We start from the raw sequence: 12,035 nt of genomic DNA, 5'->3' as shown, positions 1-12,035 counted from the left end.
AATAAGTAATATCTCCAAACTTTAATAATAAATCTAAATAAAATGCTACGCTTCCCACCCCCAGTCGCAATGACTTCTGGGACTTCCAGAGTGAGTTCGGTGCTCAAGTCTGCATCAGTGCGTCCTCGATATCAAGAACACATCCGGGAAGTTTCACGCGTCCTCCGTACTTGCGGTCTTGAGTATTGGAACTGAACTTGGGCAGCTGATGATGACGTTGCACGAGAACACGAGACCGCTGAAGAACGCATATTGAGAAACAGCCCATATCTCCCCTGTCCTCGCCTCATTGCACTGGCTACCTATAAAATACAGGGTTGGTTTTAAAATTCTTCTTTTCACCTATAAAGCTTTGCACAATTCTGCCCCGGCTTACGTCAGCGAGCTTATTAGGCCATGTACAGCTTGTAGACTCTTAAGATCCCATGACCAGTTTCTTTTGTCTGTCCCTCGGTCTCGCTGCAAGTCAAAGGGTGATCGAGCTTTCAGTGTTGCGGCCAAACGCTCTGGAACAGTCTCCCACTGAACATCAGAATCTCTAATTCTTTGGATGCTTTTAAATCTAATTTAAAGACATATTTTTACTCTCTTGCCTTTGACTGATGCATGCATGTTATTTTTTATTATTTATATTTTAGTATTACTTTTAATTATATTTCATTGTATTTTAATACCAATTGTGCTCTATAAATAAAGTTTGCCTTGCCTTGCCTTCATGAAACACTTTAATGTTCTTGCATAGAGTGCAGAATTGCTGTCTTCGGATGTTGTGTGTTTAGACTCATCGTGTTCCTTCTTGACTTGAATTGTTTACTTGTTTTCATCACTTGGGCTGTGATTTATTGCTGAATAACCGATGGCTGACAGATTCTACATGCGAACTTCATAGCTGTAGATATCCTTGATCGGGCTTCACGTCGTGAATTATTTCATTTAGATTCTGAAGAAACAATTATACATGGATGAAAATAAGAATTGTCCTGGCATGGCAACGTAATCAGACAGCATGCTTCTTTTTTTTTGCTGGGTTTGTGGCGCAGAGCCTTAGCAATTATTTCCACGAAGATGATTTCATTGCCAAAGTGTACCACACATTAACCGAGCACTGTGCCAACAAGACAGACATTTGTTTCGATTGGCACCACTGAGGGTTTGCTGGTTGATGTTTGTACAATGCTTTAAATGGCTTATCTAATTCTTACTGCTGTATCTGTAAATCTCATTTCCTCTCTGTTTTTAAGACGTTTTGCCACACAAATACTAACAGAATGGAGGAATTATAGTCATGCTTCACATTCTTACCAACAGATATTGAGTAGTTCCATGTTTAAATGTTCCATTTTAGCTGTTATTTTTACTTAAGAGTACAGTTTATTAACCAACTAGAAATTTCCATTTCTTTAAATGCATATTTATGTAAATGTATGCATGCCAACGTTTCAAAATTGCATAACATTGTGAATTAAAACCTACTGCATGTGAACGTGTTTTTACTGGGGCAAAAATAGGGTTAAAGAAATGCTCACTGCTAGATAAAGATTAGTAAAACACCTGTGGGCAGGTATAAAGGGGCTTTCAGAGGTTGCTGGTTTGGGCGTATTTCGACTACAATATTACCACTCTCTCTGAATGTGAAGACCACTCTGGACATGTGAGTGTTATTATAAAAAATTGCTAAGTAATTATATGCATGTGTATTTTAAATAATGTGTAAACATATAGGGTGCTTTCACACCTGCCTTATTTAGTTGGGTTGAATCGCACTAGAGTTGGTTTCCCCTCTTGGTGCGGTTCGTTTGGGCAGGTGTGAATGCAGCAATCGTACTCGAGTTCGGACCAAAAAAGCGTACCGAGACTTGCTTGAAGAGGTGGTCTCGGTATGCTTTCAAACGAACCCTGGAGTGGTAAGTTTGTGATGAGAATATGATCCGTACTAAAACAGGTCCAACTGCTAAAAGTACTGCGCTTTTTGGACTAATCCAGCTGCCGTAGGTCGATGCGCTGTGCATTATGGGATATGGAGGAAAAATATTTGTTGACAACGCGGTTTACTTGCGGGAGTTCATTGGCGTTTTCCCGCACGTGAATTCTGACCAATCGACAAGCAGTTTAGGCAACCCAAGCTCATTCTGAAAACGTAGCCCCGCGGACGTTTCTGGAGACAGCGGAATACGTCCCGGCAGGTACGTACGGCCGCGTTTATTTTTTTTCAAGCGAACGCTGCGGGGCGGTGTGACGCTGTTCCCTTTCGCGCTTGCCTTACCTCCTTGTGGAGGGCTTCCCCGCTACAACCCGTTTGTCCACTCAGCTCAACGTGTACGTCGGCAGGCTTGAGATGCAGAGAGGAGTCGACCACGGTGATAGGATTCGAGTCCGGGGAAGAGCAGTTCCAGCAATCAGGTAAGACAAAAACAGAATCCCAAAAATTAAGTGAACGAGTTTCGTAACAGGGTGAGAACGCGGCGAAATCCAAAAACGCGGTGGAAAAAAATTTTTAAAATCTGGGCTTTGATTTTTTGGACGGCTTTTCTGAACTGTTGCTCGGGTTTAGGGAAGTGAGCGGGCGGGCGGGTCGATCGGTAAAATTGGTTGGGTTCAGGGAAGGAGGAGGGCGAGTCAGCCGATTGGCCGGTCGCGCAGTCAATCATCCGGTCAGTCGGGCAGCGGCCTCCGGCGGGTTCACGCGAGAACAGCGAGGGCGCGAACTGACGTGCGAAAAAGCGCACAACAGCGGCCTCTCGCGGATTCGCGAAAACAAAAACTGCAGCCGTACGTACCCGCCTGGACTTATTCCGCGGTCTCCAGAAACGTCCGCGGGACTACGTTTACACAATGAGCCTGGGTTGAGTTTAGGAACTATGTTCAACAACATCTGGCCAATGAGAGATGTGGATTTTGTCAGATGACTGCATTTTGGTTCTTTTCAACTGCCACTGTCAGATTTGTAGTTAAAGCCAGGGGCCACAATTTACAGAGGGGAGCAAGTATAGTATATATAGTTATTTCCAATATTCAATCTATGCTGACAGTAACGGAATATCAGGAGGATTACTGTAATGACACACTGGAAGTGTTAGAGAATGTTGTAGAGGCCAGCAGGTAAGCAAAAAAACTGTTTTGTTTCATGCAGCAATTTGGTAATAATTTTTGCTGTAATTATTTTCATAAACAAGTAAAGTTTATTTATAAAGCACATTTACTTCAGTTTGGCACTGACCAAAGTGCTGAACAAAACCATAGCACACACTCTAAAAGAGTAAAAATAACAATAAAAGTAATCATAAGAATGTAAGTATTACAGCAACAACCACAATAAAGATTAAAAGCCTGGGAATGCAATCGAATAAAACTGTGTCTTAAGTCTGGACTTAAAAATAGAGAGAGAAGCACTTGTAGTATCCGGTGGCAGCTGGTTCCACAAACGAGGAGCAGCGACTGCAAAGGCTCTATCCCCTTTCAGTTTAAGTCGTGACCGAGAGATTTGCAGTAAAATTTTATTTGAGGACCTAAGAGACCGAGGAGTTGACTGTAAGTTAATAAGCTCTGAAATGTAAGAAGGTGCTTGCCCATTCAGTGCTTTAAAAACAATAAGTAAAATCTTGAACTGAATTCTAAAATTAACAGAAAGCCAATGAAGGGATGCTAAAACTGGTGAGATATGAGCATGTTTTTTTGGTGCCTGTTAAAATAATCAAAGATAACTCCTAGATTTTTCACTTGCGATTTAACATACTGTACGGTAAGACTTCCCAAGCCCCCAATATACGACATTCTTGTTTTTGAGGGGCCGAAGAAAATAACCTCAGTTTTGTCATTATTAAGTTGAAGGAAGTTTTTTGCCATCCAACATTTAATATCCTCAAGACAATTAATTAGAGACTGCAGGGAGTTCTGAGATTTTAAGGGAACGTACAGCTGAGAGTCATCTGCATAAAAATGAAAAGATATGTTATGTTTCCTTATAATATTACCAAGAGGAAGCATATATAAATTGAAAAGCATTGGACCCAGAATAGAGCCCTGGGGGACACCACACCGAAGAGTGGCAGATGTTGACATAAATTGGCCAACAGAAACTGAAAAAGACCTGGATTTCAGATATGACTGAAACCATTGAAGTGCTGAACCCTTTATGCCCTTTATGAACCCTGGAACCCTTTATGAACCCTGGAACCCTTTATGAACCCTGGAACATTGGGTGGTAATGTTCCAGACGTGACAGAAGGATGGTATGATCAATTGCAGATCAAAAGCAGAGCTCAGATCCAGTATCTGATAAACAAGAATTGGTGTGTGAATTATAAATAAAAACTTACAGGGGTTGGACAATGAAACTGAAGCACTAGCCAATTTAGTGTTGGAGGTTTCATGGTTAAATTTGACCAGACTGCTGGCCAATCTTTATTGATTGCACAATCCACCAGTGTGAAGGTTTAATTAGCTTAGAGTTAGAGTTAGAATTAGAGTTTTGTTTAAAATATTGCATTGCACACCACATTGTGGATGACATATCAGCTTTTAAAAGAGGACAGTTTGTTGGTGCGCATCTCCCTGGTGCATCTGTGACCAAGTCTGCAATGTATCAAGAGGCACAGTGTTCAGGGTAATGTCAGCATACCACCTAGAAGGACAAACCACATCCAACAGGAGTAAATGTGGATGCAAGTGGTTCACCTTTACTATATTTAAGCGAGATAAAGTGTGGAGAAGCCCCAAAGAATCCAACCCAGGCTCATTCTGAAAACGTAGTCCCGTGGATGTTGCTGGAGCCCGCGAAATACATCCCGGGAGGTATGTATTTTTGCAGTTTTTGTTTTTAGCGTATCCGCGAGAGACCGCTGTGTTCGCTTGTTCGTATCTCAAATGTCTGTTCGTGTCCGTTCGTGCCCGCGATGTTCTCACGTAAACCCACCAGAGGCCGCTGTCGACTGACTGAATGATTGACTGGGCGACCGGCCAATCGACTGACCCACCCTCCTCCTTCCCTAAACCCAACCGATTTTACTCATTGACCCGCCCGCCCACTTACTTCTCCAAACCCAGCTGACGGTTTACAAAAGCCATCCAGAAAAAGAAAAGCCCTCGTCTAATTTTTACCACGTTTTCGGATTTCAACACATTCTCACCCTGTTATGAACTTGTTCACGTTATTTTTAGGATTCTGTTTTTGTCTTACCTGATTTCTAGAACCGCTCTTCCCCAGACTCTAACCCAGTCATCGCCATCCTGGTCAGCTCCTCTCTGCGTCTCAAGTCTGCGGTAAGCGGTCAGCCGATAAGCGCCAAAAGGAACAGCGTCATACCACCCCATAGCGTTTGCTTAAAAAATAAAATGCAGCCATACATACCTCCAGCTACATATATTGCGGTCTACAGAAACGTCTACAGGACTACGTTTTCAGAATGACCCTCGATTAAAAGAATCACACCACCAAGATGCATGCCCAGACTGAAGCATGGGGGTGGATCAGTGATGGTTTGGGCTCCACTATCATGTTATTCCCTAGGACCAATACTTGTGCCAGATGGACAAGTACCTGCCAAGGACTACTTCAATGCAAGCACAATGCACCAATACTGCAAGACTGGCGACAAAAGGGTTTGATGAACATGAAAGTGAAGTTCTTCGTCCGCCATGGCCTGCACAGTCACCAGACCAAAATATTAGTAAGCCACTTTGGGAAGTTTTGGAAGATCCTTCTGACCACTGTGCAGGACTTGTATTGCTCATTCCTGTGACAAATTGATGCTGTATTGGCTGCAGAAGGAGGCCCTACACCATAGAGCCCTGCACGGGCCTTAAATCTAGTCCCTGGCTCGAGACGCACAGGCTGTAGTCCGGCCCTTGTCCAACAACTCATTATAATTTTTGGATCAAAGCCTGTTTTTTTTTTTTCCCGCCAAAAAGCTTATACTGAGTTGTATTTAATAGAAAGTTGATGTTTGTTCGTTTAGTTTTTTTTATTAGAATAATTTAGAAAAACTTTTATTGTTTGTGTGTTTTTTTAAATGAACTAATTTCAAGAGGAGCAATTGATATGATTGAGCACGACTGGCTTCTCATCTGTAATCAGTAATAATCCAATTCGAGGGATCCTAGTTTACTATAAATGGATGGTTTTCTCCATACTGCTCCATCTTCGTTTTGGAAGAAGCCCCCCTTCCACCCCATCTCCTCCTTTTCCTCCCTTCTCTAAGGGGGAGCTCTCGAGACCTACCTGATCTCGGATCCCCTTATATGCTTATTGATCGGGTGGGAGCCTTGGGCTCAAGTATTTCCGAGCTCAGGGTTCTCTCCTGGGACAGCATGCCAAACCTGCTATAAACGCCAAGCATATCTAAGTGGGAACTCTTGAAATGTAAGATTTCGATTAAGTGATATCGATATTCAAGCAGTATGTTGTCCACGATGAGTTTACTCAATTTAACTCAGCGACGCCTGCAGCCGTATGGCTGTATGCACAGCGCGTACCTACCATGAGAGGTACCTTTTTTATTTTATTTCTTACATCAATTAAATTGGTTATTAAACACGATATATTGACAAAGCAGGAAAGAATGAAAATAAATAAAGGTGTGCATTCGTGTGTTTGAAAGTGTGTATGCAACTGCATGGTGGGTGATCGAGAAAATCTGTTGGCTTTAGTTTTGCTGGCATTTTTTCCGCACTCTAAAACGTACAATTCATATAGCTATTGTTTAATACAAGCTTCTAAATGAGTAAACGCTCTTTTTTAAATGGCTAAACTTAATTGAGACATTTGCCAAAAGGCCTAAAACTAATGAGACAAATATTGATCCTTTGCACAGGGTGGAAACCGCAGTCTCATCGGCACCTGAGCCAGGGAAGCACCAGGCTCAGCCTGTGTCTCTTTCATCGGACAACTCAGATCCGCCAGCTGTGCAGCCTCCTCGCGTGGAACCGCTACCATTCAAGGTGTTTCAAACCCATTTTAATTTTTATTTAGGCTAGATTACTATTATATTTGACAATCCAGTTGATGTTTTGGTGCGTAAGCATATAGCACACTTGTTTTGAAGCACTTGACCTCATGTTATTCGTTCTTCTATTTTATCTAGTAGCTAACTGACTAACAAAAATAAATATTTAAGCTAAAAAAGACAAACTATACGAAATTCGTTTAAAAATTAATTTTTCCAAGACAAATAAACAAATTATATTCTTTATTTGAGGCCATCCATTACTTAACTGTGCGTGCGGATGATTTTCGCTAATTGGAAATTAAGGATTTAATTAATGCTTCACTACCACAATCCTCTGTCATATATTTGATTTTTTAATATGTCATCATTTTAAAGATTACGCCTTGAGCGTCTGATTTTTCCTTGGTGCTGATGTGCTTTTATTAAATTTAGATTTCGAAGAAACTCTACGAATTATGTCACAATGAATGCTCTTAATAATGTAGCCTTTGACCGAAAGCATCAGTGTTTCTTGAGATTGAAATAAGAATAAGGGATGACGAGGTGGAGCGGTGCTGGAGCGGTCCTTCCTCTAGCGTTTTTCACAGTTTTAAGTTTGCCAAGTTTTCTCTTAATGTTCTCTATTGTACGTGGCTGGAAATCTCTATGCGCAAGGCATCTCTAGCGCAATCAAAGTTTGTTCTAATGTAAGCCCGACATGCGTGCTAGCTATGACGTAAATATTGACCAACAAAAATAAATATTTAAGCTAAAAAAGACAAACTGTACGAAATTCGTTTAAAAATAAATTTTTTCAAGACAAATAAACGAATTATATTTTTTTATTTGAGCCCATCCATTACTCAACTGTGCGTGCGGAGGATTTTCGCTCATTGGAAATTAACGATTTAATTAATGCTTCACTACCACAATCCTATATTGGATTTTTTTAAAAATATGTCATAATTTTAAAGATTACGCCTTGGGCATCTGATTTTTCCTTGGTGCTGATGTGCTTTTATTAAATTTAGATTTCGAAGAAACTCTACGAATTATGTCACAATGAATGCTCTTAATAATGTAGCCTTTGACCGATCAGTGTTTCTTGAGATTGAAATAAGAATAAGGGATGACGAGGTGGAGCGGTACTGGAGCGGTCCTTCCTCTAGCGTTTTTCACAGTTTTAAGTTTGCCAAGTTTTCTCTTAATGTTCTCTATTGTACGTGGCTGGAAATCTCTATGCGCAAGGCATCTCTAGCGCAATCAAAGTTTTTTCTAATGTAAGCCCGACATGCGTGCTAGCTATGACGTAAATATTGACCAACAAAAATAAATATTTACGCTAAAAAAGACAAACTGTACGAAATTCGTTTAAAAATAAATTTTTCCAAGACAAATAAACGAATTATATTTTTTATTTGAGCCCATCCATTACTCAACTGTGCGTGCGGATGATTTTTGGTCAGTGGAAATTAACGATTTAATTAATGCTTCACTACCACAATCCTATATTAGATTTTTTTTTAAATATGTCATAATTTTAAAGATTACGCCTTGAGCGTCTGATTTTTCCTTGGTGCTGATGTGCTTTTATTAAATTTAGATTTTGAAGAAACTCTACAAATTATGTCACAACGAATGCTCTTAAATAATGTAGCCTTTGACCGAAAGCATCAGTGTTTCTTGAGATTGAAATAAGAATAAGGGATGACGAGGTGGAGCGGTGCTGGAGCGGTCCTTCCTCTAGCGTTTTTCACAGTTTTAAGTTTGCAAAGTTTTCTCTTAATGTTCTCTATTGTACGTGGCTGGAAATCTCTATGCGCAAGGCATCTCTAGTGCAATCAAAGTTTTTTCTAATGTAAGCCCGACATGCCTGCTAGCTATGACGTGAAAATTGACCCGAAGCCCTGCCTGAGGGGCATAAAAAAAGTCGGGCCCCATCGGGCTCAAATGCTGGGCTCTACTACTCCATATTGAATTATTGTGGTTTAAAACCACTGTCTAAGCCATGTATGTTCTATATGAATGTTTAATACATGTTAAACACAACTATATCAGAGCTTCGTTTAACTTTTAACCTATGCACATATGATATGGGCGACGCGGTGCTGCAGTAGGTAGTCCTCTCGCCTCACAGCAAGAAGGTCGCTGGTTTGAGCCTCGGCTGGGTCAGTTGGCATTTCTGTGTGGAGTTTGCATGTTCTCCCAGCGTTCGTGTGGGTTTCCTCCGGGTGCTCCGGTTTCCCCCACAAGTCCAAAGACATGCGGTACAGGTAAACTAGGTAGGCTAAAAAAATTGTCCGAAGGTTATGTGTATGAATGAAAGGGCATGGGTGTTTCCCAGTGATGGGTTGCAGCTAAGAAAGGCATCTGCTGTGGAAAACATATGCTGGATAAGTTGACGGTTCATTCCGCTGTGGCGACCCCAGATTAATAAAGGGACTGAGCCGAAAAGAAATTGAGTCATCAAGCTGCTGTTTTGTTTATGGCTGTTGCTAGGTTACTCACGAAAGCAAAGCGCCAAAGCCTTCCACACATCCCGGTCGATTTGCTTTTACTGAATCATTAAGTTTTGGACATACAGAAAGCGACTCCCGTCTATTATAAACCTTCAGAACGTAACAGTGTCTGCAGAAGCTGGTTTTGGAGTAGACAACCATCACTGTGTTTGCCCAGGCTCAGTCCTGCTTGTAACTAAGGTACAATGCGTGACACACGTACGAATGAACGTTATGTAAACGATAGTTTGTCGTACAGTTGGCGGTTCACTTCCGTTATTTGGTACGATTGCATTCGTATGAGAAGTGAACCGTACCAGAGTTCGCATGAACCCCAGACCACCACTTTCAGGCGGACTCGGGTTCAAGGATGCACACCCGAGTTCAGAAGACTCGTGAAATTAACCCAGGTGTGGACCAAAAGTGCTAGTGTGAAAGCAACTCTAGAGGGATGAAAGCACTTGTCATATATTAAATATACCCAGCTGAAAAATCCAGCTTAAACCAGCCTAGGCTGGTTGGCTGGTTTTAGCTGGTTGACCAGCCTGGTTTTAGAGGGGTTTTGGCCATTTCCAGCCTGGTCTTAGCGGGTCAGACTGGAAAATTACCAGCCAAATCCAGCTTGACCAGCCTGGTTTAAGCTGGATAAAGCTGGGTTTGGCTGGACTCCCAGCTTGGCTAGGCTGGTCATCTCCCAGCCTGACCAGCTAAGACCAGGCTGGAAATGGCAGGAAACCAGCCTGGAAGTGGCCAAAACCCCTCTAAAACAGGCCTGGTCGACCAGCTTAAACCAGCCAACCAGCCTAGGCTGGTTTAAGCTGGATTTTTCAGCAGGGTAGCTGAAGTATCAGGTATCATCCAGTGTTCAACGCGAATTGAAATGCAGGTTCATGTCCGAGCTTTCATTTAAATCAGCAATGACTGAGAGGACAGAGCATTACCGGAGCCAACCAGATTTCAACTGGATCTGCCAGTGAATCTGACGTGCGTGTTGTCTTTTTCCAAATGGCCAATAGTTCATCATGGAAGGCAGCTCAAATGGGATGGAATATTCAGACAGAAATGAGAAAGCCTCTTCAACCACATGCTGCTCTCCAAGGCTGAAGGTAAGACCGTTTGCCTGAAGTTTAAACTACTATTAACTGATCGTTTGATTTAATTGTAATAGATGTTCTCTCTATCCTTGTGTCTAAAAAGATCTTTATCTGCGCACTCGCCTTCTGTTACTTCTCTAAATCCATGACGGCGTCTTACACCAAAAGCACCATCACTCAGATTGAGAAGCGGTTTGAGATCACGAGCTCCACCGTTGGTTTCATTGATGGCAGCTTTGAAATGGGTGAGTTGAGCATGAAGGAAAGTCGGTAGCAAAACTCGAGAGGTGGAAAGTCTGAATGTGGGAACTTGATGTATTAATAGTTGTATTTTTAAGTTGAAGGTTGCACACACATCTCTTAAATGAGAAGCTGAATCTCTACTGACTCCGCACACACAGACAATAATCTAACCCTGCTGAAAAATCCAGCCTAAACCAGCCTAGGCTGGTTGGCTGGTTTAAGGTGGTTGACCAGGCTGGTTTTAGAGGGGTTTTGGCCATTTCCAGCCTGGTCTTAGCTGGTCAGACTGGAAAATGACCAGCCAAATCCAGCTAAAACCAGCTTGACCAGCCTTGTTTAAGCTGGATATAGCTGGTTTTGGCTAGACTCCCAGATTGGCTAGGCTGGTCAAGCTGGTTTTAGCTGGTCATCTCCTAGCCTGACCAGATAAGACCAGGCTGGAAATGGCTGGAAACCAGCTTGGAAGTGGCCAAGACCCCTCTAAAACCAGCCTGGTCGACCAGCTAAAACCAGCCAACCAGCCTAGGCTGGTTTAAGCTGGATTTTTCAGCAGGGAAACCAGCCGTGACCAACCCTGTTCCTGGCGATCGACCTTCCTGCAGATTTCAGTCGCAACCCATATCAAACACACCTGCCTGTAATTATCACGTGCTGTTCAGGTCCTAGTTAATTGGTTCAGGTGTGTTTGATCAGGGTTGGAGCTGAACTGTGCAGGAAGGTCGAGCTTTAGGAACGGGGTTGAGCACCACTGAACACCTTGTTCAACATTTCCCCAGTCCTGCAGTTCCCTCATTTAAGTTTTGCAACTGAAATATCTCAAAAGGAGAAACAATATTAAAAAGTGCTGGGTTTGAACTGCTTGATCTGAGAGGTTGTGATTGCCAGCTTGTACTAACGTTGTGAAGTTCATTTATAAACAAATTTCAAAAGGATCAAGAGCTTATTATTGACCATGACTGGTCGCGCATTAGCTAAAACATTATTCACTAATTAGACGATCCCTAACTCACGATAAATAACCAGTTTCTTACCTCAGTATCTTCATCTTGAAGAATGAGATAGTTTGGCCGACAAGGGGGCCTAGTCATTAGCACTGTTGCCTCACAGCAAGAATGTCACTGGGTAAAGTCCGGTTGTTGCTAGATCGGATATGTTTGCAGGCCGGAAGTTAACAAGAATTATTTATATTATTTATTAAATTTCCCATTTATTGTATTTTATTAATGTCTACCCCCACCCCAACCCTAAACCCAACCGTCCCAGTAACGTAAAAACAG

At 42.1% G+C, this 12,035-nt stretch overlaps 2 protein-coding genes across 13 annotated transcripts in view; both read left to right on the top strand.

Annotated features, from left to right (window-relative positions):
* Positions 1–12,035, top strand: part of tmem19 (transmembrane protein 19) — a 1,055,620-nt gene that overhangs the window by 878,329 nt on the left and 165,256 nt on the right. The window lies entirely within an intron of this gene.
* The window catches only part of slco1f1 (solute carrier organic anion transporter family, member 1F1), a 36,903-nt gene that overhangs the window by 8,291 nt on the left and 16,577 nt on the right, over positions 1–12,035 (top strand). For 4 of the 11 annotated variants that reach the window (XR_012401466.1, XM_073945847.1, XM_073945848.1 and 1 more), the window contains exons 1-4: positions 1,144–1,651; positions 6,810–6,936; positions 10,438–10,527; positions 10,619–10,760. Coding sequence is in view for 8 of the 11 variants with exons in the window: in XM_073945847.1 (XP_073801948.1) it covers positions 1,650–1,651; positions 6,810–6,936; positions 10,438–10,527; positions 10,619–10,760 (361 nt within the window). In the remaining 3 variants the exon portion in view is untranslated. Of the gene's footprint in view, positions 1–1,143; positions 1,652–5,209; positions 5,260–6,770; positions 9,386–9,493; positions 10,528–10,618; positions 10,761–12,035 lie in introns of those variants that run through there. The other 7 variants (XR_012401468.1, XM_073945851.1, XM_073945852.1 and 4 more) reach the window with 6 other exon arrangements.

This window comes from Danio rerio, chromosome 4 (assembly GCF_049306965.1).
Source record: "Danio rerio strain Tuebingen ecotype United States chromosome 4, GRCz12tu, whole genome shotgun sequence".
Classification (NCBI taxonomy): domain Eukaryota; kingdom Metazoa; phylum Chordata; class Actinopteri; order Cypriniformes; family Danionidae; genus Danio; species Danio rerio.
Note: the sequence above shows the minus strand (reverse complement) of the source record. Positions and strands in the feature narration are given on the sequence as shown.